This window comes from Pseudomyrmex gracilis, unplaced genomic scaffold (assembly GCF_002006095.1).
Source record: "Pseudomyrmex gracilis isolate BER0280 unplaced genomic scaffold, ASM200609v1 scaffold_1, whole genome shotgun sequence".
Taxonomy (NCBI): Eukaryota; Metazoa; Arthropoda; class Insecta; order Hymenoptera; family Formicidae; genus Pseudomyrmex; species Pseudomyrmex gracilis.
In genome coordinates, this window is record NW_018020585.1 from 570,235 (window position 1) to 594,674 (window position 24,440).

General features: G+C 36.9%; 1 protein-coding gene across 1 annotated transcript; it reads left to right on the top strand.

The window, feature by feature from the left end:
- Nucleotides 1–141: 141 nt before the first annotated feature.
- On the top strand, nt 142–24,059 carry LOC109852286. Its single transcript, XM_020423311.1, has 18 exons — nt 142–288; nt 2,818–3,026; nt 14,378–14,506; nt 15,032–15,228; nt 15,862–16,221; nt 17,175–17,322; nt 17,605–17,922; nt 18,242–18,612; nt 18,719–18,873; nt 19,037–19,121; nt 21,031–21,244; nt 21,374–21,502; nt 21,581–21,777; nt 21,881–21,975; nt 22,264–22,540; nt 22,640–23,108; nt 23,247–23,638; nt 23,830–24,059. The coding sequence occupies exons 2-18, from the start codon at nt 2,819–2,821 to the stop codon at nt 23,920–23,922; spliced, it is 3,837 nt and encodes a 1,278-aa protein (XP_020278900.1). The 5' UTR covers nt 142–288; nt 2,818; the 3' UTR covers nt 23,923–24,059.
- The last annotated feature ends 381 nt before the right edge of the window (nt 24,060–24,440 follow it).

Sequence of the window (24,440 nt, forward strand, 5' to 3'; positions counted from 1 at the left end):
GCGGGAAATCATCGGCGAGAAAATCGAGGAATTTACGATTGTCTGGATTTTCATTGATGTGATCTATGGCTAGGCGCCTTCACCAGGGAACCAGGACTTACAGAGTGGGAGATGAATTATATAGTAGTGTTCTACGGTGAGAGGTGTTGCAGTTACACATTGCACGTTCGCTGCTTCGTAGACGCGTCGTCGCACGTGCGCACCTTTACCGGATCACGTGTGTATCGAAGTGCATCGATAAGAGAGATCTACCACAGAAGAAAGAAACTATATCCGCTAGTGTGTAACGTTAGTATATCATTTAAATGTGATTTATAAAGTCGCACACACAAAAAGTCCAATCATTCTCACATCAATATCTCTCTGATAATCTCAATTCCATTTTATCGTCTTATCTAATCGTGCGATAATTATTGACTGAACTCTGCAAGAAGAGGAACGAGAGTTCTGTTCCTGCGAAACAAAGTTCCGAAGCATAAAAGCTTATCTTGCTTGCCTTTCGTGTTTTCCTCTGTTGTTTTTTTTTTTTTGTGCAATTTGCGTTGTAGCTTGTTGCAATAAATCATACACGCGTTTGCCATATACATGCTCAGTATACATGCTCATAGTTTGATGTGTGTACATTATAAATGGTAAGCATAAAACGCGATCTGTCACTCATGATGCACGCGACTCAACGAGATTCGAATATTTTCGATATTTCGGAATTTAGCTCGCGTTAATTAATATCGAATTTTCGATAAATTTTGTGTCTTCCTCATGGCACATGGCGCCATGAAGATAAACAGGTTGCAATTTTCATATTTATGCAAATTGATTGTAACAATCAGTAGTGCACTTGGCATGCGTTGCGAGAACTCTTTATATTAGCTTCGCTGCTTTAGGCGTTCCAATATGTAACGGCACAGAAAGGTAATCGTATTAATTAGAAATGTATTAATTAATACATTCGGTTAAGTTACAATTCTATTAACTCGTCTCACTAATCAAAGCGATATTTTATTTGGAATAAACATGGTGCTATTTTTCGCGCGTATATTACACGAAAGAAAAACCGTTTTATGGTAATGTCGTGATAAAACTTGCTGTTATCTATTTAAATTGTTTTTTTGTGTACAGAAAAAGACTGACTAATTGATGTTGAGCGTACGTATGTATGCTTGAAACTCATACTCGAAGTATCAAGAATATATTACAACATTGGAACTCTTCGCTTAAAAGCAGATATTAAACGTAGTATTCCCCGGATAAGCGCTAGAATTTAGGGCCAGAACATGCCGTTTATCGAGTGAACAAATACTGTTTGTTTTTGTTGCGATAGTCGTATAGACTCTAAAATTTTTCGGGATGAACGACAAGGGAGAAAGATGCAAGTGATCGTGACACAACGATCTTCTGTTGTGAAACGACACCGAGAACGACAACAAGGCAACAATATGAGTGAGCGAAACGAAGTGATCGCTCGCTTCGGAATTGTGACAAAAAAAGGTTAGCCATAAAACTGTCAATTTTTATGGCTGACTCCTTTTTTGCAGGAAAAGATGATATCGTTTAGCAAAGAAAAAAAATTGGAGTTGTTTATCCGGAACAAGCGGCGGCGAGTAAACGTCATTGTGATTCTGCTTGATTGGTAAAATCACATGACTCTTGTGTCGCTCTATATCGTGGAAATCACGATTTTATGTCATGTTATTGCACGTTTATCTGTTAGGAAATATCGCAATTACTTGATGATGATGATGATGATGATATCGACGGTTCTCTGTTACAAGCAACAGATATACATACATAGGTACATCAGATACACACAGGGTGCGTTCGCTTTGGGCGCTTACGCGCTTTAAGCGTCAGTTCGTCTTTATTATCAGCTCTGTAAATGTAGAACAGAGATAGACTGACGCTCAAAGCGCGTGAGTGCTCAAAGCAAACACATTTACAGTAATAACAAATGAGCAGAGACAACGAGCAATATATACGAATTAGAAATGTTATTTACATCTAAAAGTCACAAATAATAAATGATAACAAGTGTTTTTTCAATGAACAAATAAATGTTTTTTTCAATGAACAAATGAGTGTTATCACGTAAAGCAAACACACACACAATGAAAAAAATGTTAATTTTAGTGGATTTTTCCTGAAACATGTAAAAAAATGTTAAATTAACTCATTCGTCATGTGTTACTTACTGACAAACTAATAATGTTAAGTAATTAATTAATACAATATTTTATATTTGTTATTTTGATTTTAAGTGTGATGTAAAGATAAAATAATTAAAAACTGTATAAAAGAGTAGTTACAATAACTCTTAAGAAATGTTCTTTAAAAGAAAAACATACTTTTTATGTTAAATTAATACGTAATAATAATTATTTTAACTCGGATTTTAGTAAGTTTGATTATCTAGTGCGTCAAAGTTCATGATTATTTTAAGATTTATTTTAACTTTTCTTAGAATAATTGAATTGACTTTGAGATATGTAGATTAATTGAAATAAGTATGTTAAAAGCACTCAAAGTAATATCCCATTTTTAAGTGACATCAAAATGTTAAGTTATGAAGTTAACATAAATCTGACACATGTTGTATATTAATTTTGCATTGAAATAATAATCAAAACAAAATAACACAAAAAAATTGTGTTATTTTCTATTTTAACACATGGACTCACGAGTTTTTACTATGCAGTTATATAAATTTACAATTGATGTAGAATCACGCCGTTATAGAAATATATTGCAAACCAATAAATCCCGAACGTATATTGCTCAATTTTGCAGACATGCCATCATTGTGATATTTATTGTTTACAGAATGTCGTACAATCTGACGGTCAATCCGACATGCCCAGAACCCTATCTCGGCCCGAGTCTCACCCAGGTCTGTCCGGGATCGCAGTTTTTGACGTTTATGACAATCTTGGATGCGTTTGTGCGCTCTCAGGAGAAAGTATCTCAACTGTGCAATCGTGTGAGGCCGGTAGATCCACCTGAATATTATTACGATTTCATCGTTGTGGGCGGTGAGTAAAACGACGAAGATTCATAAATTTCATTCGCCGGTTTAACCTTCTCGCCATAAAATAACAAATTACAAACAGACACGATAAAAACAACTATCAATCAATAACAATAATTTTTTTACTCAAATTCTTTATTCATAACTTTTAAGATTTTTTAGACGCTTTTTATGAAATATTGTTTGTAAACTTTGGTGACATTGGTAAAATTGTAAATAATCAACAATTATACAAATACTCAATTGTTATTGTAGTAATATTAAAAAACAAATTTTTATTTAGTGCCGTATATTACTTTTTATACGTACGCGTTAATTATTGTTAAAGTCGTGATGTAAAACTTAATCAGATTTACACATGACGAAATTGCAAAAATGAACAACTTTCACGTGATATATAAAAACTATTTAGAAAACTGTTTAAGAAGTGATTTCTTTTGTTCATAAATCTTTTAAATGTGCGCGGTAAATAAGTCTAAGATAATAAAAACTTGTTTGTGAAATCTGTTTCACACAAAACAACGATAGAAACCGTCATATCCGGAGAACGCTTAATTAGGAATAAATCTAATGGTTGTTTATCGCATCGCTCGTGGAAAGGAAGAGTTGCCGCAGAAAAGAACGGTCGGTTATTTTCTAATGGACGAGTGAAATTGATCGACGTAATTGGAATGTATTCTCGTGTATGTTCCTTCCTGTGTACTCGATGTGATCGAGTAACCAGTTTGAGATATTGACACGAGCGCGTGATAACAATCGCATTAACCTTTAACGAGCAGATATCTCGCAAACCTGTATAAACAACGAATTATCTCGTTGGACAACGATAATTATTTTACAAACACGAATTTTGTTTTTCTAAAGAGAGTTGGTCAATTTCTCAATGAACAGATCACAAAATAACGTAATTTGCGACGCGCAGCGGAAACTAGACGACGCACGGCTCGTAAATGTCGTTATTCATTATGTGTAAAAGTCAGCGAACCGCAATGAAAATAACAAACTATCGTGCACAGCCTTCAAAGAGATAGAGATATAACGATGTGTCGAAACGCCGCTCATAACCCATTTTTTAGACAATAGAGGAACTAATACTAAAAACGGGAAACGGAACAAAGTGTCAGAGCACGCGTAATCCAAAATAATAGAGTAATATTAATAACTTAGGAAAATGTTATAATGGATATTCACACTATATTCGCACATTATTATTACTGCTCTGTATCTAGCAAATACAATACTCCAACGACAATAAACGAATATAATCGTGTAATCGCGCAATGAAATTTAATCAATATCTATACCAACACGATTGTTGTTAATAAAATATTTATACGAACATATAATTTATCTCAAATAAATAATATAGTAACAACTGATATTTCCTCTGTTCTAAATTCGAAGATCATCAAAAGTTTATAGTATCTTTTTAATATGATCTCTCTCTTGCACGCTCTATATTATTAATAATTTCTTTCTTTTACTTTTTTTATTTTTTCGTGTATATCTAGTTAATATTGACATGTACTATTGTATAATGTACAAACTTAGAAAATGATAAAGTTGTTTACAAAAAGAAAAGGATTATTTGTTATTAACTGTAATAACAGCAAATAACTGCTTTTTGATTTTTAAATACGTTTTTGGTTGGTAAAAATCGGCGTAGAGTTTTATTGTAAAAAAGAAATATATATATAGGTATATAATTGAATATGCAATTGCAATAAAATTCGTTCCATAAATTTCGGCCCGTGATATTTGCTATTCGCGGAGACGATACCCAGTGCACGATCGAGCAGATCGAAACTAATTTTCTTTGCTTCTCTTTCGGTGATTATTCCTGATCGGACTTCCGGGATATCCGCGCAGGAAGATGGAATTTTTCAGTGATTCGATCGGTTATTCGGTCGCAGTCGAATAACCGCGCTTTTCGTTCTCGCGCGATCGATCTTCTTCTTAGTCCAAATTTCTATTCTTGTTACAATCAATTAAAACGCGGGTGTAAAAATGTAATAAATGTAGAAAACAAAGTCTTCCTATCTTTTTTTCTTCAGATATATCATAATGTGATCGGTGTTTCTAATCAGAGATGCGACATCACATGTTATGTAAGAATATGTACATATGTATATACGTACATTTTTTTCTGGCTAAATATGTCCAGAAAAGAGACGGGTGGATGCAGAAATAAATGTGCGAGAGGCGCATCTGTGTGCGGAATGATTAATCGTTGCGTCGGTGTGGTTGGGGTGTATTATACCGCGGAGGTGAGGAGAAAATATTAATAATACCGTCGCTGAGTAATTAGTGTGATGCTTATTAATTATTCCGTCAATGCCCAGTCGGAAGAAAGAAGCTCGCGAATAATTATAATGGTGCAATGCTCGGAGCAGAAGTTGCGGGAGGCGGTAAAAGAGTTGAGTCGACTGGAGGAGCGAAAGAAAATGGGTTTTGTCATTATCATTAGAACCTGAGTAGGACATTGCCGCGATAATACCTTGCAAACTAAAATCGCGATACGCAAATAGCGCGGCGTAATGTAGCGTAATTGAAATAATTACGAAGGTGGTATTGTGAAACAGCTGAGAAAAAAAGCCTAATAAATTGTTTACATGATAATCAAAAGAAGAATAAAGATAAGAAAAATCTCATATTTAATTTATAGAGATAAAATATTTTCTTAAAAATAAACCAATTGATGAGAATAAAAATGTGTAATCGAAGAAAAACAATCGCATCTTTATTTTCTAAATATAAAAACAATTAGCAATCAAAAACATCAGTCTAAAATAATGCATGTAAGAAAATAAATACGGTTGTTTTGCGCGCAGCTATTTATGCTCGTACAAACAGTTTTGTACGTACATAACGCTGGAGCTAAAAATCCTTTTGGAAATCCGTCAAAATCCACAAGCATTTTTTTACGCACCGTTTATTCAAAGTTTTGTTGCAAAACAAAGGTGAAAACTTTTACTCGCGTGCTCGGATATAAAAAAACCTTGCACTAGGAAGAGCTAGATGAAGAAATATATACTTATGAATAAATTCATAATGTGACACAACAGTAACAAATGAAATAATCACTGTAAAACGTTTTGCAACAATTTTGCACTATAAACTGTACTGGGAACAATAAATTAATAAACGAGATGAAAACATTTTTATGCAATAGCGTTCTCGCAGTAACAATAAATATACAATTTCCACGATTCGTTTTCGTGGGAATTTAACAAGCTATTAAAACGCTAATTAAAAAATAATTGGAAATAGCTCGGTTTAAACGCAGCGCGCGGGATCGACAATGCTTTCCCGGAGTTTCTCGCATTCCACTTTCGTCGAGTGAAACGGAAAAACGCTGTAAACCTCCCGGGTAGCGTTTACATGTTTACTACCGCCAAACAGAGTTATCACGAATCGTCGCCCGTGCCACAGTGGCAATTGTTATTTGTCGTTTACAGAAGTATTCTGTGCTCTCTGTCTGTCTGTCCGTCTGTTCGTCTGTCTGTCTGTCTCTCTCTCTTCTTTCTTCTTTCTCTCTCTCGCTCTTGCTCTCCATCTCTCTTTCATGTTGCAAAATGCAATTGGACGCACATCCCGTTCAGATGCGATATTAATACAGACGTTATTTATCCGGTCGCGAAGCGCGTGATTATTGTATCATTAATTTAATTACCGCCCCGCGGCTTCTCTCTCATCCACCCTCGGAAACCACCTCGTCCGGCGTGACCGTCGCATCATTACACCGGCGACGCTACGTTCCATTATTCCATACGCTTTCGCGTCCGAACCGTCGGGAGATATAAATCCTCCAAGGTGGCAAAATTTGTTGCGGGAACAAGAGAGGGTGGTAATAGTAAAGTGGTGCGGATCGCTCGCGCGCGCGATTGCATGGCGATGCGGAGAACGGCGCATAATGTGATTTAAACGGCTCAACGAATTTTATACGCTCTTTGCATTTCGGGATAATTCGTACCGGCGACGCGATCGTCCATGCGCGAACGCGTCCGACGTGCATTTTGTTTATACATTTTAGCGACTGTCGCGACTATCGTGAATGTCGTTAATGCGCGCGACAACTACAGCGAACGTAGATTCGGTATTATAGCAAATTTTGCAGTTTTACAGATGTTGAAGTCGAGTAAAAATGTAATGTGATTAATAATTGTTCAGACAGATAAACGACAACAGCAGTTTTGAGAGCTATATATATTTTAGAATTTATTTTATTTAAAACACAAAATATAAATTAGTATTCCCGGTAGAAGAGATTACAGGTGAGCAATGTGTTTAGTCTATTGAAATATTTGATGATAAATATATACTATACGCTGTATACTTAGGGTAATAAGTTAAAAGTACGAGAGTTGCATCTACGAGACCCTTGTGTCTACAAACCTCCAAGTTCGCAATTTTTCACGGCAATAACCAGGCAGTGAGATCGCCCGTGTTTTTCCCTCCGATAGGGGCGTGACTTTTCCCCCGCATTTTTCGCCGATCAAACACGGCTGCCCGCACAGCTAGAAAATAAAATAGCAGCCGAGCGGAATAAATGCGCATCATTCTGCATCTGCAACGCGTCAAAATACGATGCGCTAAATATTGTCTGAAAAATAGATGCTAGCCGCGTTGAAATCGATGCGAAATTGCGACAGAGCTGCCTCCTCCTCCCTCTCTCCAAAGAGAGAAAAATATTCCTGCTTTCTCGTTCCATTTTAATAATTAGATATCGAGAAACTCGGAATATATATATATAATATTCGCGACTTTTTTAATTTCCATCGTAATTCATGCATCTCCTGCAGATGTGCATAATATCGCGCACGATAATTCATACGAATATTCAAATGCAACTAGTTAATGACCGCTGTAATATCCTTGATATTTCTAAAGATTATTTGCATTGCCTGTAAAATATTCTTTTTCCGCGTTCAGCTTAGTTTGAATATATTTACGATCATATGTTCAAATTATGCGCGGTCGAGAAATGTAAGTGGATTTCTAATTTCTAGTCTGATTTAAAATTCAATTAAATATTCATAATTATATCTATGTGCTAAAATTGCATTCTGTGCGCGGAAATGTAAAGTCAAGAAACACATAAATATCTTCTTCGCGGACGTGGCAGCTTTTTATAAATAATTGCAACTTTGCACTCTTGCGGGATTTACGCGTCACTTATTCACGCCGTATATTTAATACTTAATAATACTTAAGTAATCGACAACTACTACGTTCTGCTCGCTAACGCAGCTGTTACGACTGTATCTCGTCTTGTGTTTCCTTGATGAATACAAATTGCAACGTGTCGAGAAGATTCGCGCATATCTTGTTTTCAATTGTGCGAGTTATTTGTAATATCACGCACAATCGCACATATATCGCAGCGATTGATTGCGTCAAAAAAAAAAAAATCGACATATGCAGAATAAACTTTTATTCCGTGGTTTAGAAACGGAAACGCAATTTTACGGATGATATCTCGATACGCCTATCTTTCCGCATATGCAGCGAAATTGTCAGGAAGAGCGGCACAAGAGCCGCGAAAATTACATAGAAAGTAGTGTAGCGTGGCGAGTGAGTACAATTCGCGGTTCTCTCGGGAAACGTATGATCACGAGAGAATACTTTCTTCGCGCTCGCGCGCGCGCGGTGATAAATCACGGATCCTTGACCGAGAAGCGGAGTGCGGCGTGCGATCTGCGACGATAGTGGCATAACAACACGACCGTCTAACGAAAAGTAAACTGTCGGATACGAGTGAACGGCGCGCGACGCGGCGGTCGTAAAGATACGAATCGACGAGTGGGAATAAGTGCATATATACGGCGCGAATAACGACGGATGGAACGAGGCAAAAAAAAAGTAACGTGTCTTGTTTCTTTTGCATTTGTTTTTTCGTTGAGTCACCACCGCGAAAAGACCTCGCACGGTTTCGCAAGCAAAGTACGAATCGCGCATGTAATGTTCCACATGTAGATCGACACAGTATGTTTTTCGAGATCGTGCCAAATCGATGCCAGGTACGGCAACATAAGCAACAGACACGACGATTCAAACAGCGACAAGAGAGAAATCGTGGGGAACCAGGAAAAATCAATGTATACACGTATACGACAAGTCTTGGCGATATGTCTCGAACGAGTTCGCACGCATACGCACGTACTTACGTACGTGTGTATGTACATACGTTCGTTCGTCCGTTTACTCGCGCGCTCGTCGAGCGACGCACGAGTGCATCGCGCTTCCTTTCAGCAGCAGGTGCATATACGCGTCGGTCGACGGCTCACGTAAGAACGAGTCGTTTTTGTCGAGCAGAACTGTTTTCACCTGGCGGCGGTCTCGTGCCTCCGGTTTCGTTTCGAATGTGTGTTACAATGGAAAAGAAGAAGGAGGTGGTGGTGGCGCCGTGACGCGCAAAAGGAAGAAAACCAGCTGCGGCACACACATTGGAATTATCGCGTGCTCGTGGATTATCATGGATATTCAGAAACTCGTCTTGCCTCGCACGCCCGGTATCCTTCCCGTCTGTCTTTTCTTTTCCATGCCTGCTGGAAGTAACAAGCCGAGAAACGTTCGCATTGCGACACATAAATTAGGCGTGCTCTCCATTGCGTTTTTCCGGCTTCGCAGAGCGCGCGCGGCCTACCTACACGCTTTTTGCTCGTGGCCGATCGATATTGAAACTGTTTGATGAATGTTCTACTTTATTTCTTTTTTATTCTGATATATCTGCGCGATTTAGGGAGGTATCATTACTATGAACGTGTAATTTGTTTGTTTACTTTCTATATTAATGTTCTAATGTGCTACAAACTTGACATAATTAGTGACAATTGAATAAGATAAGTCTATCATGTGAATGTGAACAATATTAAAGATAAATATGAGAAAAAACAAAAGCATACGCCAATTGAAAGAAATCAAATTTACACACAAAAAATAATAAATTGTAACTTTTAAGAGTTCAATAGAAAATTATCTTGAAAATTAATTATCACGGATATAGTCAGTTACATGAAGCGAAAATTCTTTTAAGAATTTGCAATATCCGTTTGTTTGCCCGCGTAACTTGCATACCGTATTTCCTGTCCTTCAGAGGTGAAATAAAAGTAATCGGTGTGTCCAAGAAATCCACATCTCGCAATACCACCGCAATCCCGCCGATCTTTACTACCGTTGACGACGACCGTTGCCACTCGAGTCGAGTCTATTAAAATTCCCAGTGGGAGTTAGTAGTATTTCGGCCGACGTTGCATAAAACTGGGACGACGTGTTATCTCCCGCAGACGTCATATTTCCACTTATGTCTTCAAGCTTCTCTCACGAACGTGCTTGTTACAAAGGAGCTGTCAACGAGTGCTCAGGCGTGTATCGTTGTCCCGTGATACATATTTCACGCGACACAGAGAGAAAATTATTGCGCACGCAACCGAAATATACCTGGTCGCATAAAGACCGGGTTTCAGCTCAAACACGCGACACCGGAAAAACAGTACTTTTTTTTTTCAATGGTACAGAGCGCAAATGTGTCGCGCTCCAAAAAGTCAGTCCGCAAAGAAGCGACTATCGTGCTGCCGTTGCTCGCGGCGTTACTTACTTCTTTTTGTTGATACCTTCCGACGAGAAAACTATACGGGTGAATCACCGGGAATACCGCCGAAAGAATAGCGACAAGAACGCGCGCGATCGCGATCAGGACGCAGTCTATTTTCCGCGCTGCTGCGCCGAAAGCGGGTTGCTCGTCGTCGATCTACGAAAACGTAAGAAACGAAAGAACAATTCCGACGCGCAACAGGGAGACTATTTACTATTCGAGCGAGACAGGCACGACATTTGCGTAAAGCACGCTCATTAGACAAACGTATTTTTCTCGTTTCTGCGTGGAAATCGTGGAGCACGAGAAAAACGAGTTCAGAATGAATTTTTCCGCGAAAGTTGACGTATCCGATGTTCGGATATTTACGACTACGTAAATTAGCTGTCATTCACATATGAAGGATTTCCAAATTTTTTACTATGTAAACTTATTTGTTTTTCTGTCGAAGCGTTTTTATATTTTCCTTCCTGTGTAAACAGCGTGATGTAGTTTAGTTCGAAATACTCGTATTTAAAACTGTATGATAACAAATTCAATTAATAATTTTTTTAGTAAAGTTTTTAGAGTAAAGAAAGAGCGAGAAAGAGACAGAAAAGTACGTCTTTTATTTAAACAAACAATTATATCTCCGCAAAGCAATATGATTAAATAAATCTAATTCACATTCACTTTTGCTTGTCTAAGGTACGTACACTGAAGTTCGCCCGGAACAGAAAGTAATTTCCCTATTAATTGCTGAATTCAAATTAGCTCTCATAAAGAAGCTAATTATAGACATCGTTAAGTTGATTTAGTGCGGGCAAAATTCTTCCCGGTTTGTTCGCGCTTCTGGCGTCAATATGAAAAATTATTTCGTAATACGGAAGCATTGCTGCATTTCTAAAGAATTTTCTATGCCTGCAGCGTCAAGTTCAACCAACAACTAATTACCAAGAGAGAGAGACGAATTTGTCGTGCGCCCACGAACACGCTGGCGTATTTTTCTTCCTGACGGCAATTCTTCTGTTATTTTTAGTTCTCTTTGCACACACACACACACACAAATTCAAGAGAGAAAAAGAAGAAAGAAAATCAGCGATTTCGCCGCGTAGCCTGTTTTTCTGCAAACGGCAACGTCGTGCCTCTTGAGCACGCTGCAAACACGTTTAACGATCATCTACTGAAATGTCGCAAGTATTCTGTCGAGCGGAAGAAAAGTGAAGCGATCGGAAATATCTTATCGTGAAAAGTGTTACTGATACATCTCAAGTTTTATCCCGTTTGAAATAATTTAAACATATGCGATTTCTCAACTGTAGCGTGTTATCGCGCGCTTGCGTGGCTGCATGCTTAGATAAAAATTTATCTATATTGTGAATATAAAATTAATTCATGAATATTAGAGAGAGAGAGAGAGAGAGGGAGAAGCGGTAGTTTTTAACTTCTAGAAAATCATCTCAATGAATATGCATTATTTCGATATACTATATTTATTTGTATATGTAATATTCTCTCCTATAATTAATGAGAACATAAATAGGAATGAAATAGAATTTAATTGTAAAGAAAATAAAAAGTAAAAGCGATACTTAAATATATATCAAGCCAAGATTATAAGTACTTAACCATTCTTGAGTGATTTCCTCTCAATTTATTACATGCAATAATATAAAATAGAAAGGAAGAGAAAGACAGAAAAAAAGAATTTAATTTAAATCTCAATTATATAATATAATTTTCTAATGTAGTTTTGACATATTATATAACATCGAGCGCGCACATTTGCCTTCCAGGAAGAGTTAGTTTTCCCCATTCGATAACGTTCGTGTTATCAAGTCAAATATATCATTGTATGAAACTGTAAAGTTTACCGGTTTGTTACAGTGAGCTCTATAAGTCACTGGAGTGATTCTTATAACGTGCTTCGAATTCTAAATATGAAATTTTACATGGTTTTTTTTATTGAAAAATATTATTTTATTGATATTAAGATTCATTGATATTATCAAAATGTTATGAATATTTCATCCTTATAGAAAGTTTTTCTCTCAAAAATTTCTCTTTTTCTTGGATTTCTCGAATAGAGAATTCAAATATTTACTTTTTATTTATTTGTGATTTTCTATATGTTTCATCAATTACAAATTGACTCTGAATAAAATAAAAAACGTGAAACCTGCTATACTTATCTTACGGCAAATGAGAGAGCTGTAAAAAAAATCTCCGCGGGTATGTAAGCGTATTCATACGGAAGACATTAGTTAGGAAAGAAACTACTGTATTTAACTGTTACACGCAAACCCCGCTTTACATGTAATTACGCGCGATCGACAAAATAGGGAGAGTAAATCGTATTACGCAAGTGGCGGTTGCCGTAACGTGATTTGATATACACGCGGAAATGCTAATTGAATTTCTTGATTAGAATATCTTGGCTAATTTGTTCTATTTGTAGGAAAGTAAGACTAGAGTAACGCGATTTCGGTAATAAATGAACAGCCCGCAAAACACATTTATTTATTTTTGCATACAGTACCTATTTCATTTTTTTTAGTGAGTTAATCTTGAAGAAAAATATCAATAAATGTTTGTTGATTCATTATGTATTGCAACTAAGTCATATATTTCTACATAAGGTAAAATATTAAAACATTCCTGCTTACATTATGTATATCTGTGTGTAACCAAAAACAAACTAACTTTAATAATCTGCAGTAAAATTTGCAATTTGAATTGTAATTATTCGCACAATAATTTTATTTGTAGAGATACTTCTTTTGTTTTGATTTTACAATTCAAATTAAGTATTTATTTATTTAGCTCTGAGTTGCCGCGCAATATTGCGATAATCACTTTTTTTAATTTAAGAGGTCACGGTATATTTTAGAATATCTGCTATGTTCATTATAATCTTATTTAAGACATAAACGTGGTAACACTAAACAAAATACATATATGTGATAACAGTTACAAACTAAAAAAACAAATATTTTAAAATGTTTCAAAATAGGAAAATCAAAATTTAATTTTGTAACGTTTACAAAAAAGGGTTTTGTGCACGGCATGCCATAAAGCTATCCTAAAAGAAAAAGAAAACAAGAAGAAGAAAAAAACGAGACAGTAAATATAATTAAATTTAAAAAAGTTAAAACGCAATTTTTCAGCAAAATTTCTAGCGCATGCAAAAACATTTCCACAGCTCTTGGCAAACCAGTGCCAAGGCCTTAACTAGCAGCTTTCCAGTGCGCCGTAGAGAAATCTTTTCGCAACAATTGATGGTATCATAATAACAACAACCACAGACCTAAATTACGTATGTCCGACGATTGTACATTAACATAATAATCTAAAACCATGTATTATGCTCTTACCTCACCGTAATTATCACTAGTTAGTGACTCTTCAGTTGTTATCGAAACTTTTGCCGGATTTCCTTGTGTCTATATCATTATAATTAAACATTAACGTCCGATTTAGAAATTATTATCTGCAACAATAATTTGCGGATAATCTAGATTAGATGACAAAACCATACGGGATTTATTGGTCAAAGATGAATCTAATCGGGGAAAAGTTAATTAGAGATAGATGCAGATGTTTTTCTTCCAGCAAATGCAATTAACAGTATTCATAGCCTATTTCTTCCGAATCGGCTACCTCACTCTTCTCTACCTCACTCTTCTCCCGTATCACTCGCAAATACGTATTTTTTTTCCAAAGTAATCGGTTTGCGCCAAATAACGATAGGACTTTAATGACTTTTGTCGCTTCGGAATTAGGAGGATCAGCCGGTGCCGTGGTGGCGTCTAGACTGAGCGACATACCCGAATGGAAAGTTTTGTTGCTAGAAGCCGGCCCGGACGAGCCACCGGGTGCCGATGTTCCCAGTATGGTGGCAATGTTTCTAGGTAAGTTTCAATTGGACCTTTCGTATACACAGCGTCGCCGCTGTTTCGTTATCTGCGCGATGTTCAGTTCCCGCTGCAATAATGAGCATTTATAGAATATAATTCGCACATTTTTTTTTTTAAGTTTGAGCTAAAATTAGCTTACAAATTTTTATTTCATCGGTTATCACGAATTCTGTTCGCTTAGGATTTCAAGAAGCATTTCTATTTTTTTATCTATCGAATTTAATATGACGCGAATTAATATCTTCGAACAATTGTGACAACGAAAATTCGATTCAAAAAATTAAGATAAAATCAATTTGATATCATCTGTTAAATAATAAAACTATAATATAAATAAATATTCACGTGTCTCGAATGACGCAAGAAATTACATATCGTGTTCAAAATACAATGTATTTTGAATATATCTCGGAGAGAAATTTGTGGCACTGCTCATCTGGAATCTACATTATTATGAGATCTGTTGCGATCCGTTGCGAGCTTTACGCATGTTAAACGATCTGACAATTTTACCGATAGGAACTGACATTGACTGGCAGTATCAAACCACGAACGAGATGAACGCTTGTCTGTCAAACGGCGGATCCTGCAGTTGGCCACGCGGTAAAAACCTAGGCGGAACATCCGTTCACAACGGTATGATGTATAACCGAGGACACGCCAAAGATTTTGACAATTGGGCGGCCATGGGTAACGCCGGATGGAGCTGGCGCGACGTAAGATGTCGTTAAATTTACTTTAACATATTATTTAAAATATTTTTATCTTTAATCAGTTTTATATATAGATATAATTTTTTTCAATAAAAGCGTAAAAATACACAGACGTTTTAGAATATGGAAAAACAAATGATGTTAAATCAACAGCATCAGTTTAATTGAAATGTATTCTGTTAATTCAACATCAATATTATTGAACTACACACAGTAGATAGTTGCTTTAGGAATCTAGATATTAAATTACTCGCACATGCAATTGAATGAACTATTTATTTTTGTGGCAACCCGTGACGTCGACTTTAATTAAAGCAACTCCATTTCTTTCCTGTGAATGTTTGTTTAGTTTTTTCGATTGCAAAACTTACAACATAAATGATTAATAAGAGTTAAACTGTCGGTTTATGTTAACGCATTTGTCACTTATCAAACTTATGTGAAAATAGCTTTCTGTAAAATATAGAAATATAAAATATAAAATATAAAAAATATAAAAATATTATCATTATAAAAATATTATTATTTAGTACACATTCTTTTAGTGATATGATTTTTAGTATTGGTGCGATGACAAGTTCACTTTGAGAAAGATAATAAGAAACTGTATGACACTTTTTGTTGTATTTTGTTTAGGTTCTTCCGTATTTCATGTGCTCAGAAAACAACACAGAGATTCAACGAGTCGGTCGCAAGTATCATGCGACCGGCGGTTTGTTAACCGTCGAACGGTTTCCGTGGAAGCCTCCGATCGCTGACGACATCCTCGCGGCGGCGACCGAAAGAGGATATCCGATTAGCGAAGACCTGAATGGCGACCAATTTACAGGATTCACAGTGGCCCAAACCACAAGCAAGAACGGCGTTCGAGTGAGCAGCGCCTCGGCGTTTCTCCGTCCGTTCCGTCACCGGCGCAATCTGCAAATCGCGCTCAACGCCACTGCCACGAAGATCATCATCGAGGATCAAAAGGCCGTCGGTGTCCAATTCAACCAAGTTAGTACCATGTATTTAAATTTCTTCAACTCTTTAACTTTATGTGAGTTCTCGCAGAACACATAAAATTTGCAATAAACGTCGTCTGGAATTCTGTTTGTCACGATATCGCGAGCAGCACGGGTTTTTATTCGGTCGAGAGCTGCAGAGAAACTAGCTGTAAGTTCTATTAATACGTCGAGCGTCACGCTTGAAAAACTTGCATTATGCACGAGTAAGAATTTGCTGAGGGGTCTTATATACGATTTTATTATTTTATTCATTTATTAATGTGTTGCAACGCGCGCTCTAGTAGTCATGCGCGGAGATCACGCAATACAAAGAGTCACTTTCACGCTTGTTAAAAATATTCTTCAAATCGATCGTTCACGCCTAATATCCATGCGCAGATGACACATAATAAAGTCACTTTCATGGATATTAAGAACATTATTTATATTTTTTGTCGTATTTTTACAAGTTCTTTACATGTGCGCGCATAACCGATAATCGATTTGTCATACTCTGCTTGTTTAATATCGATATTGTTCAATTTTTTTTCCGAGAAAATGAATTTTATTAAAATCATATATCCAATAGCGCGCGACTGTTTTATCTTGATAAATTATTTTTGATTGCTCGGAGAGAATAATATTCTGGATATTACGTAAACGCGTTATATGGATATTTCGTAAAAATGTTAACGCTCTCAAATTAGAAACAACATGTAGAGTATTGCCATTACAAATGTAAAACATTGCCATCGATTGTATATAACGTGCGCGTTGAATTTTTCAAAATACACATTGCTGGAAATAGACGGGACACAATAAAATAGCACACAATAACGCACGCTATCGGAGAACTTTGCTTTTTGCCGGAACGGTTACCAACACTTAGAGCGCGAACTGGATTTTGCGCTCTAAAGCGCGACGTGAGTTTGGTAATGTGAGTTTCAATGAACGCATCTTCAGGGTGGTGAACTTCGAGTTGCCCGCGCCACAAAGGAGGTAATCGCCTCCGGTGGTGCCGTAAATTCGCCTCAACTGTTGCTACTCTCCGGAATCGGGCCGAAGGAACATCTACAGGCGGTAAACGTCACAGTCGTCAAGGACCTGCCAGGTAGGCAAGCCATTCATTGCGTGTAAGTCATTACGAATACGCGTCGATATGTATAATGACTTAGAAAGATAATAATCTTTCAGAGTTTAACCCGTAATGACGCGGCTATTAATCGATCTACGCAGCGGAATATTAACGTCGCAGTCGTAACAAAGACTTGAATAACAATTTATTCTTTTAAATTTTTTTCCGAATTTTCCGTTATTTAAAAAAAAGAAATACGAGTAGCATTAACCGCGAGTGATAACCGCGTATTCGATCAAGCGAATTATTTTGCTCTAGGTGTCGGCGAGAACCTGCATAATCACGTGTCGTACACTTTATCATGGACCATCAATCAGCCGAATCTTTACGATTTGAATTGGGCGAGTGCCGCAGAATATATCGCCTTTCAAAATGGCCCGATGGCATCGACGGGTCTGTCGCAATTGACCGGAATGCTACCGTCGATCTACACGACACCGGATCATCCCGACATTCAGATATTCTTCGGCGGGTATCAAGCGGCCTGTGCGACCACCGGCGAAGTAGGTGCCATCATGAACAATAACGGTCGCAGCATCAGCATGTCACCGACGATGACGCAACCTCGCAGCAAGGGTAAGCCAGATGTAATTAGCTTCAAACTACTGGATTTCTATCCAAAAAAAAAAATTAATTAGATGATAATGATGAATTTATTATCATGATGTCGAAACTGCCGTTCAAAATTCCATACGTAATTCAACGCGGAAATGACAAGTTTGGTCTGTCATTGTGTCGAGCAGCTATCATGAAATTCTATAAATTGATTAAAATTAATGCTCTATCGTTACATATCCGCACAATCGTTGATTTGGACGTTTAACGTAACACATGTTTGATGTTTTTATCATCAATTATATAACGCAGCTAAAATGCACTTGCGTTATTGCCGCAGGAACTCTTCGTCTCGCCAGCAACAATCCCTTCGCTAAGCCGATCATTTGGGGAAATTATTTGAGCGATCCTTTAGACAGAGCGGTTCTCGTCGAGGGCATCCAGGTCGCTTTCTCTCTCGCCAATACCAGTGCCATGGCCAAGTACAATATGACTCTCAACAATAGACCTTTACCCGCGTGTTCCCAATATCCATTCCTGAGCAGAGAATATTGGGCCTGCGCGGTGAGCCAGGATACAGGCCCGGAAAATCATCAAGCAGGCTCCTGCAAAATGGGACCACCGCACGATCCCATGGCTGTAGTTGATAATCGATTGCGAGTGTACGGCATCAGAAACCTTCGTGTTGCCGACACGTCTATTATGCCGCAGGTAAATATAAATCACGGAAATAATATACTATTACATCTGCACCGTTTGTTGTCTTGAGTCATTAATTAGGGGATATATCACAAATATGATACGTTACTTTTTTAAGGTAACGTCCAGCAATACGGCAGCTCCGTCCATGATGATCGGTGAAAAGGCGGCCGCGTATATCAAGTCCGATTGGGGCAATGTCGCCACACAATGGTACGGGAAACCACGTAGCCATAGCCCCATATGGAAAAACAGCCATTGGAAGCGTCATTAGTCACCAGCAATTTACCATGTTTCCTAGTTCCCGCACGACGATCGACAGTTCGCTGGACCTATTACTTTGGGGGATCAAGTACATCGACTGGGATCAGACAATATGGTAGCCCGGAGCCACGATCTATCTAGTCTCGTTATGATACATCGCGTTTTCCCGCAGCTTTAACAAAATCGACGTGAACATGACCAAAGGCGAGGACTCTCTGGAACATCCTGCAGAGACGCAATTTCCTCTCTCCTCTTCGGTATCGAAATACAATTATACCTCGCGCTTGAGCGCAACATTGGATTTGAAATTACGTCACAACGTGCAATTACGTGCGCAGTCATCAACACACAGGGAGTCGTACAACTAAAGACAGTCGTATTATCCCGTTATGTAACCGCCATGTTTTAATTTCCAGTTAGGAATTTCCTAAGATTGCGCGACTATGGCAGCGTTGTGGCTTTTCGAAGATCCATCATATGCCGTGATGTTGCAGGCCTAAATCCCCGTACAAGTATTGTTACTATTATTCTTAATTTTCTTAAATACTTTTCTTTTTTTTGACTTTACGTGGATTATATTGTTTTTCATACATATAATTATATATGTATGAAAAACTTTTTAGATGGATATATACATATATTTGCTTTTTCGATATTCAATTCTATTATTTTCTAGTATAGCTGTGACATATTGTATATCGTTCACGGACGTTCTTTACATAACAACCAAAGACAAATCGTTTCTGATACACTTGATGCGATAATGATAGGCCAAAAACTGTAGTAATTAATTGTTAACAAAAAGAAAGATAAGTTAAAAATGAAATTGATAACAACAAATAAATATCTCGACTGCTCACAAAGTGCGCGAGTATAAATCAAAATGTTGTAAATAAAATAAGATTGCATGCAAAAAAAATTATCAACCGTCGTGAAGCCACCGTTCATCTCCGTTTGTTTCCAATAATCCGCTCCTACAACACTGTTACAATTGCGTTTCACGAATAATATATATTATTTATTTTATAGTAACGTATTGAGAGAAAAAAGTTTTTCAAAGTTTTGTGTAATAAAACATATTTTCTACATATATATACACGCAGAGTAACTTGCTTGTGTGATATGTAGTGTTAGAGAGAGAAAACATTAATATTAATAAATTAAATTCACTAAAGCATACATACAAATACATTTACTTTTTAAATGTAAGAATAGGGTTTTAAAAAACGCAATTCATAAGCGCAACTGTTTATTTTATTTGCGCTATTTTTCCTGACATACTATTTATCAATCTCCCAATGATAGCGATGATTTACAAGTGTGACAAGTACGAGTTATAACAAGCGCCACTATTATCGGTGAGTTACGCTCAACGCTTAATCACAGATGACATTTCGGGGAACGTACAACAATGTACAATACGTATACGAACTGGGTATATAACAAAGCAACACAAGAAAGAGCATTGCAATCAGGAAGTGACAATCGAGCGGAACAGACGGTCTTCCTTACAAGTTCGAAGATAACCGCATTCAAGGAAAATGGTATGTTGGTGTGGAAGTGAAGTATTATTACGTGAACAGAGAAAAACAATTTGAGAAAAAAGCACAACACTCAAAAACATTATAATCCATAAGCATGATAAAATCGATTTTTCACATAACACTTTCAAAGTAATAATAATAAGAAATAATAATAATAATAGTAAGAAACAGTTATAATAATAAGAGTATATCAAACAAGATTAAATATTCGTTTTTTATATATGTACACATAAACTAAACTTAAAACTAAAAATTTCCAGAATACCATTCACGCAAAAAATTTTAACTTTTACACATATTTAGTTAAATTGCAGCTTTATATTTATTTATTAAATGCGTCTTTTTCGACATTTGATCGGCGAAATGTCAGATGTTGGTACATTTCCTTCGTGTATTTCTTATTATGTGTCTGTCAAATTTCTTTTTATATTTTTGTTTATCTTAATGTATCTTTTTGAAGTCAATACACACACATACACATACACATACTGTTCTTTTATTTTGATTTTGTAACAATGATGACATAATATAATAAGCTTCTCGACTATACAACATATAAAACCGAAAACAAAATTCTGAATGCTTCGATATATTTAGTTGTGTAAACTACTATGTTATATAGACCGTGCCGAACTTCGTGATACCAGAAACAACATGTACATCGCCCTTCGTGGGTGGACTCTCGCTGAATTCTGTCTGCAGTGCAAACTCCGCGAGTTTATTTTTGACTTTGCTGAATACGTTGCTTACTTATCACACGGCAATCAACGGACCGTGTGAACGTATTAAACCTATTACAAAACCAGATTTAGTGTACGACTTCATTGTCGTCGGAGGTAAGACAATCAATATATGAATATAATAAGCCTCAGTTTTACTTTGTATTATTTTGATTAAATTATGATGAATATGCGATAGTGATGTGTTTTTAACGAACATAAGATTGCCTTTTGTTGACAATTTAGGTGGTGCAGCTGGGCCGGTAGTGGCTGCGAGATTGAGCGAGATTAAAAATTGGAAAGTACTTCTGGTAGAAGCCGGACCTGATGAACCAGCCGGCACGCAAATACCGAGCAACCTTCAACTTTATCTCAGTAATGCGCTTCTGTACTTCACCTTTTAGTTTATAATTTATAGTTCATTTTTAATTAATTTCAATTGTATTTGCGCAGACACGGAACTCGATTGGAAATATCAGACCACAAACGAATCATACGCGTGTTTACAAACTAATGGTAGCTGCTACTGGCCGAGAGGTAAAAATCTCGGCGGTTGCACTAGTCATCATGGCATGGCGTATCATCGAGGTCACGCAAAGGACTACTATAGATGGGTGGCAATGGGAAATGCAGGATGGTCTTGGGAGGATGTATGTTTTAAACAAATGTCATTACTTAACAAGCGCAGAGACATATAGTCAAATCATTAGTTAACTGTTTCGAATGATTAATAATTTGATGTTCGTCCGTCAGGTGCTACCATATTTCTTCAAATCAGAAGACAATAAAGAAATCGGAAGAGTCAGAGCAGAAGATCATGGCACTGGAGGTCCGATGACTGTCGAAAGGTATTTTGTTCTGTACTATTTTTATTTTCAATTTGTTTATTATTAATTCTTACGGTATTTTTATCCGATATACACGCATATATTAAGTATATCTTTAAAACGATACAATAAGTTTACACATTTATCATTTTGCGTGTCGCAATAAGCGTGATTGAACCGGTGAGTCATTAAATAAAACTGTGTTCAGAACTACAACGCGCTTCAACGTAATTGCCATAGTTTCCTTGCCACTACAAAGTAGTTTATATGCGCGAATTAAACTCGCTGAGAGATTACTTTCATTAATAGATTTCCGTGGCATCCGCAATTCGCTGAGGACGTGATGAAGGGTGCGAATGAAGTAGGTTTGGGCGTCACCGAAGACCTGGTGGGCGAGAAAATCACAGGATTCACCCTGGCGCAAACGATCAGCAGAAATGGCGTTCGACTCAGCGCTTCCAGAGCTTTCTTGTGGCCGCACAGGAACCGCAAAAATCTTGACGTGGCTCTGAACGCGATCGCGACGAAAATCAACACAAAAAAAGTTGGAAACAATGTGAAAGCCCAGGGAATTACTTTCGTTATGGTGAGCTGACGCGTCGTAATTTTTCATGTAATGCAATTCTGCGATTTTTCTGTAGAAATGATCTTTTATCACACTGCACGACGAATAACTTGTTCGCAGAATGGCAAAGAATATCACGTAGCAGCGAGAAAGGAAGTGATTCTCACGGCTGGTGCCATAAATTCGCCGCAACTTTTGCTTCTGTCGGGTATCGGACCAAAGAAGCATCTGAATTCCGTGGGAATTAACACAGTCGTCGATCTGCCGGGAGTCGGTGAAAATCTTCATAATCATCAGTCGTATGGTGTGGACTACGTTCTCAATAAGACGAAGGTAGACGAGCTTAATCTCAATAGCGCCGACTTATACTTGTACAACCAAACTGGTCCGATGTCGGGCACAGGTCTGGCCCAGCTCACTGGAATTCTAGCGTCTAATTACACTACTCAAGACGATCCGGATATACAGATCTTCTTTGCCGGATATCAAGCTACATGCGATACGGGCGACAGAATCCCCGACTTGCAAACGCACGGTAACAAAGAAACTGTTAGATTCACTTCCGTGAATATTCAGCCACACAGTAGAGGTAAGCTGATGCATACTTGTGTTTTAATAATGAATAAGATATTTAAAAATATCTAATTATAGTTTTTAAAAATTGAAAATTCCGCTTGTTACTACGAGACATTGTAAAAATTAAATATGTTTTGTTGATAAATTCCAGGCCGACTCATGCTGGCATCGAAAGATCCCCTAAGTCCCCCCGTCATTTGGAGCAACGATCTGTCTCATCCCAAAGACAGATCGATCGTTTATCAAGGTCTCCAAAAAATTTTCAAACTGACCAAATCGCAAATATTGCAAAAAAAGTACGGTTTGAAATTAACTCTCGAGACTGTTCCGGAATGTAAACAATACATAAAAGGAAAAAAACAGGATCATTTGACTTATGAATACTGGGATTGCCAAATCCGATACCTAACTAGACCCGAAAATCATCAAGCTGGAACGTGCAAGATGGGTCCCGCTTCGGATCCTATGGCTGTTGTCGATCCGAGTCTCAGGGTTCATGGTGTGCAAGGTCTGCGAGTCGCTGACGCGTCTATCATGCCGCAAGTAAGCATTATTCTTTTTTTCATTATCTGCGTCATTACATATTAAGACACCGCGAACGATTAATTATTGTTCATTGCATTGTTTCCTTTTTGTTTAATCTGTGACTAAATGATATATATGTACACTAGAATATATATATTTTTGAAAATAATATATATTTCTCTGTAATCAACATATATTTTATTTCTTAGGTGATTTCTGGTAATCCCGTTGCTGTAATCAATATGATCGGCGAAAGACTTTCTGATATTGTCAAAGACGACTACGGTATGAATAATAATTAAAAAAAAATTAACATATTTTAATGCCAAATTATTAGTACGAATAGGATGTTTAGATCCTATCGATTTGTTATTAGATTTTATGTAAACATGACAATTTGCAAGATACTTAAATAAATACACTCGTGTGTTTAAAAAGTTTTGTTTGTTTAATATATTTTCCCAACCACACTGTGTTTAAACTAATTCTCGGCTACACGCAACACTAAACATATAAAATTAGTTTTAAGTTATAGTTTTAGTTAGTAAAATATTTATTTTTTTACAAAATATATTTTAAGAATATATTTTATCTTTTATTTTATATACATTTTTTCATTTTCTTTATCACAATAAAAATAGATATCTATTGTACAGGGTGTTGCATTTATATACAGCTCATATAGTGCAACAAATTGTCTACTTGATTTCAAACAAATAAAACATATCGTATCTAGTAGATACGTGTTGAATATGCGCACTGTAAAAAACTAAACTCGAATTTATTTTACAGCTTTTACTTAAAATATGTTTTATTTTAA

What these genes read in the sequence shown, in the direction of transcription:
- LOC109852286 (XM_020423311.1), top strand. Translation starts at nt 2,819, where the DNA reads ATGTCGTACAATCTGACGGTCAATCCGACATGCCCAGAACCCTATCTC. An exon ending in TATGGTGGCAATGTTTCTAG is followed by an intron (nt 14,507 to 15,031) that starts GTAAGTTTCAAT and finishes TTTTACCGATAG; the next exon opens with GAACTGACATTGACTGGCAG. An exon ending in AGCCATTGGAAGCGTCATTA is followed by an intron (nt 18,874 to 19,036) that starts GTCACCAGCAAT and finishes GTTTTCCCGCAG; the next exon opens with CTTTAACAAAATCGACGTGA.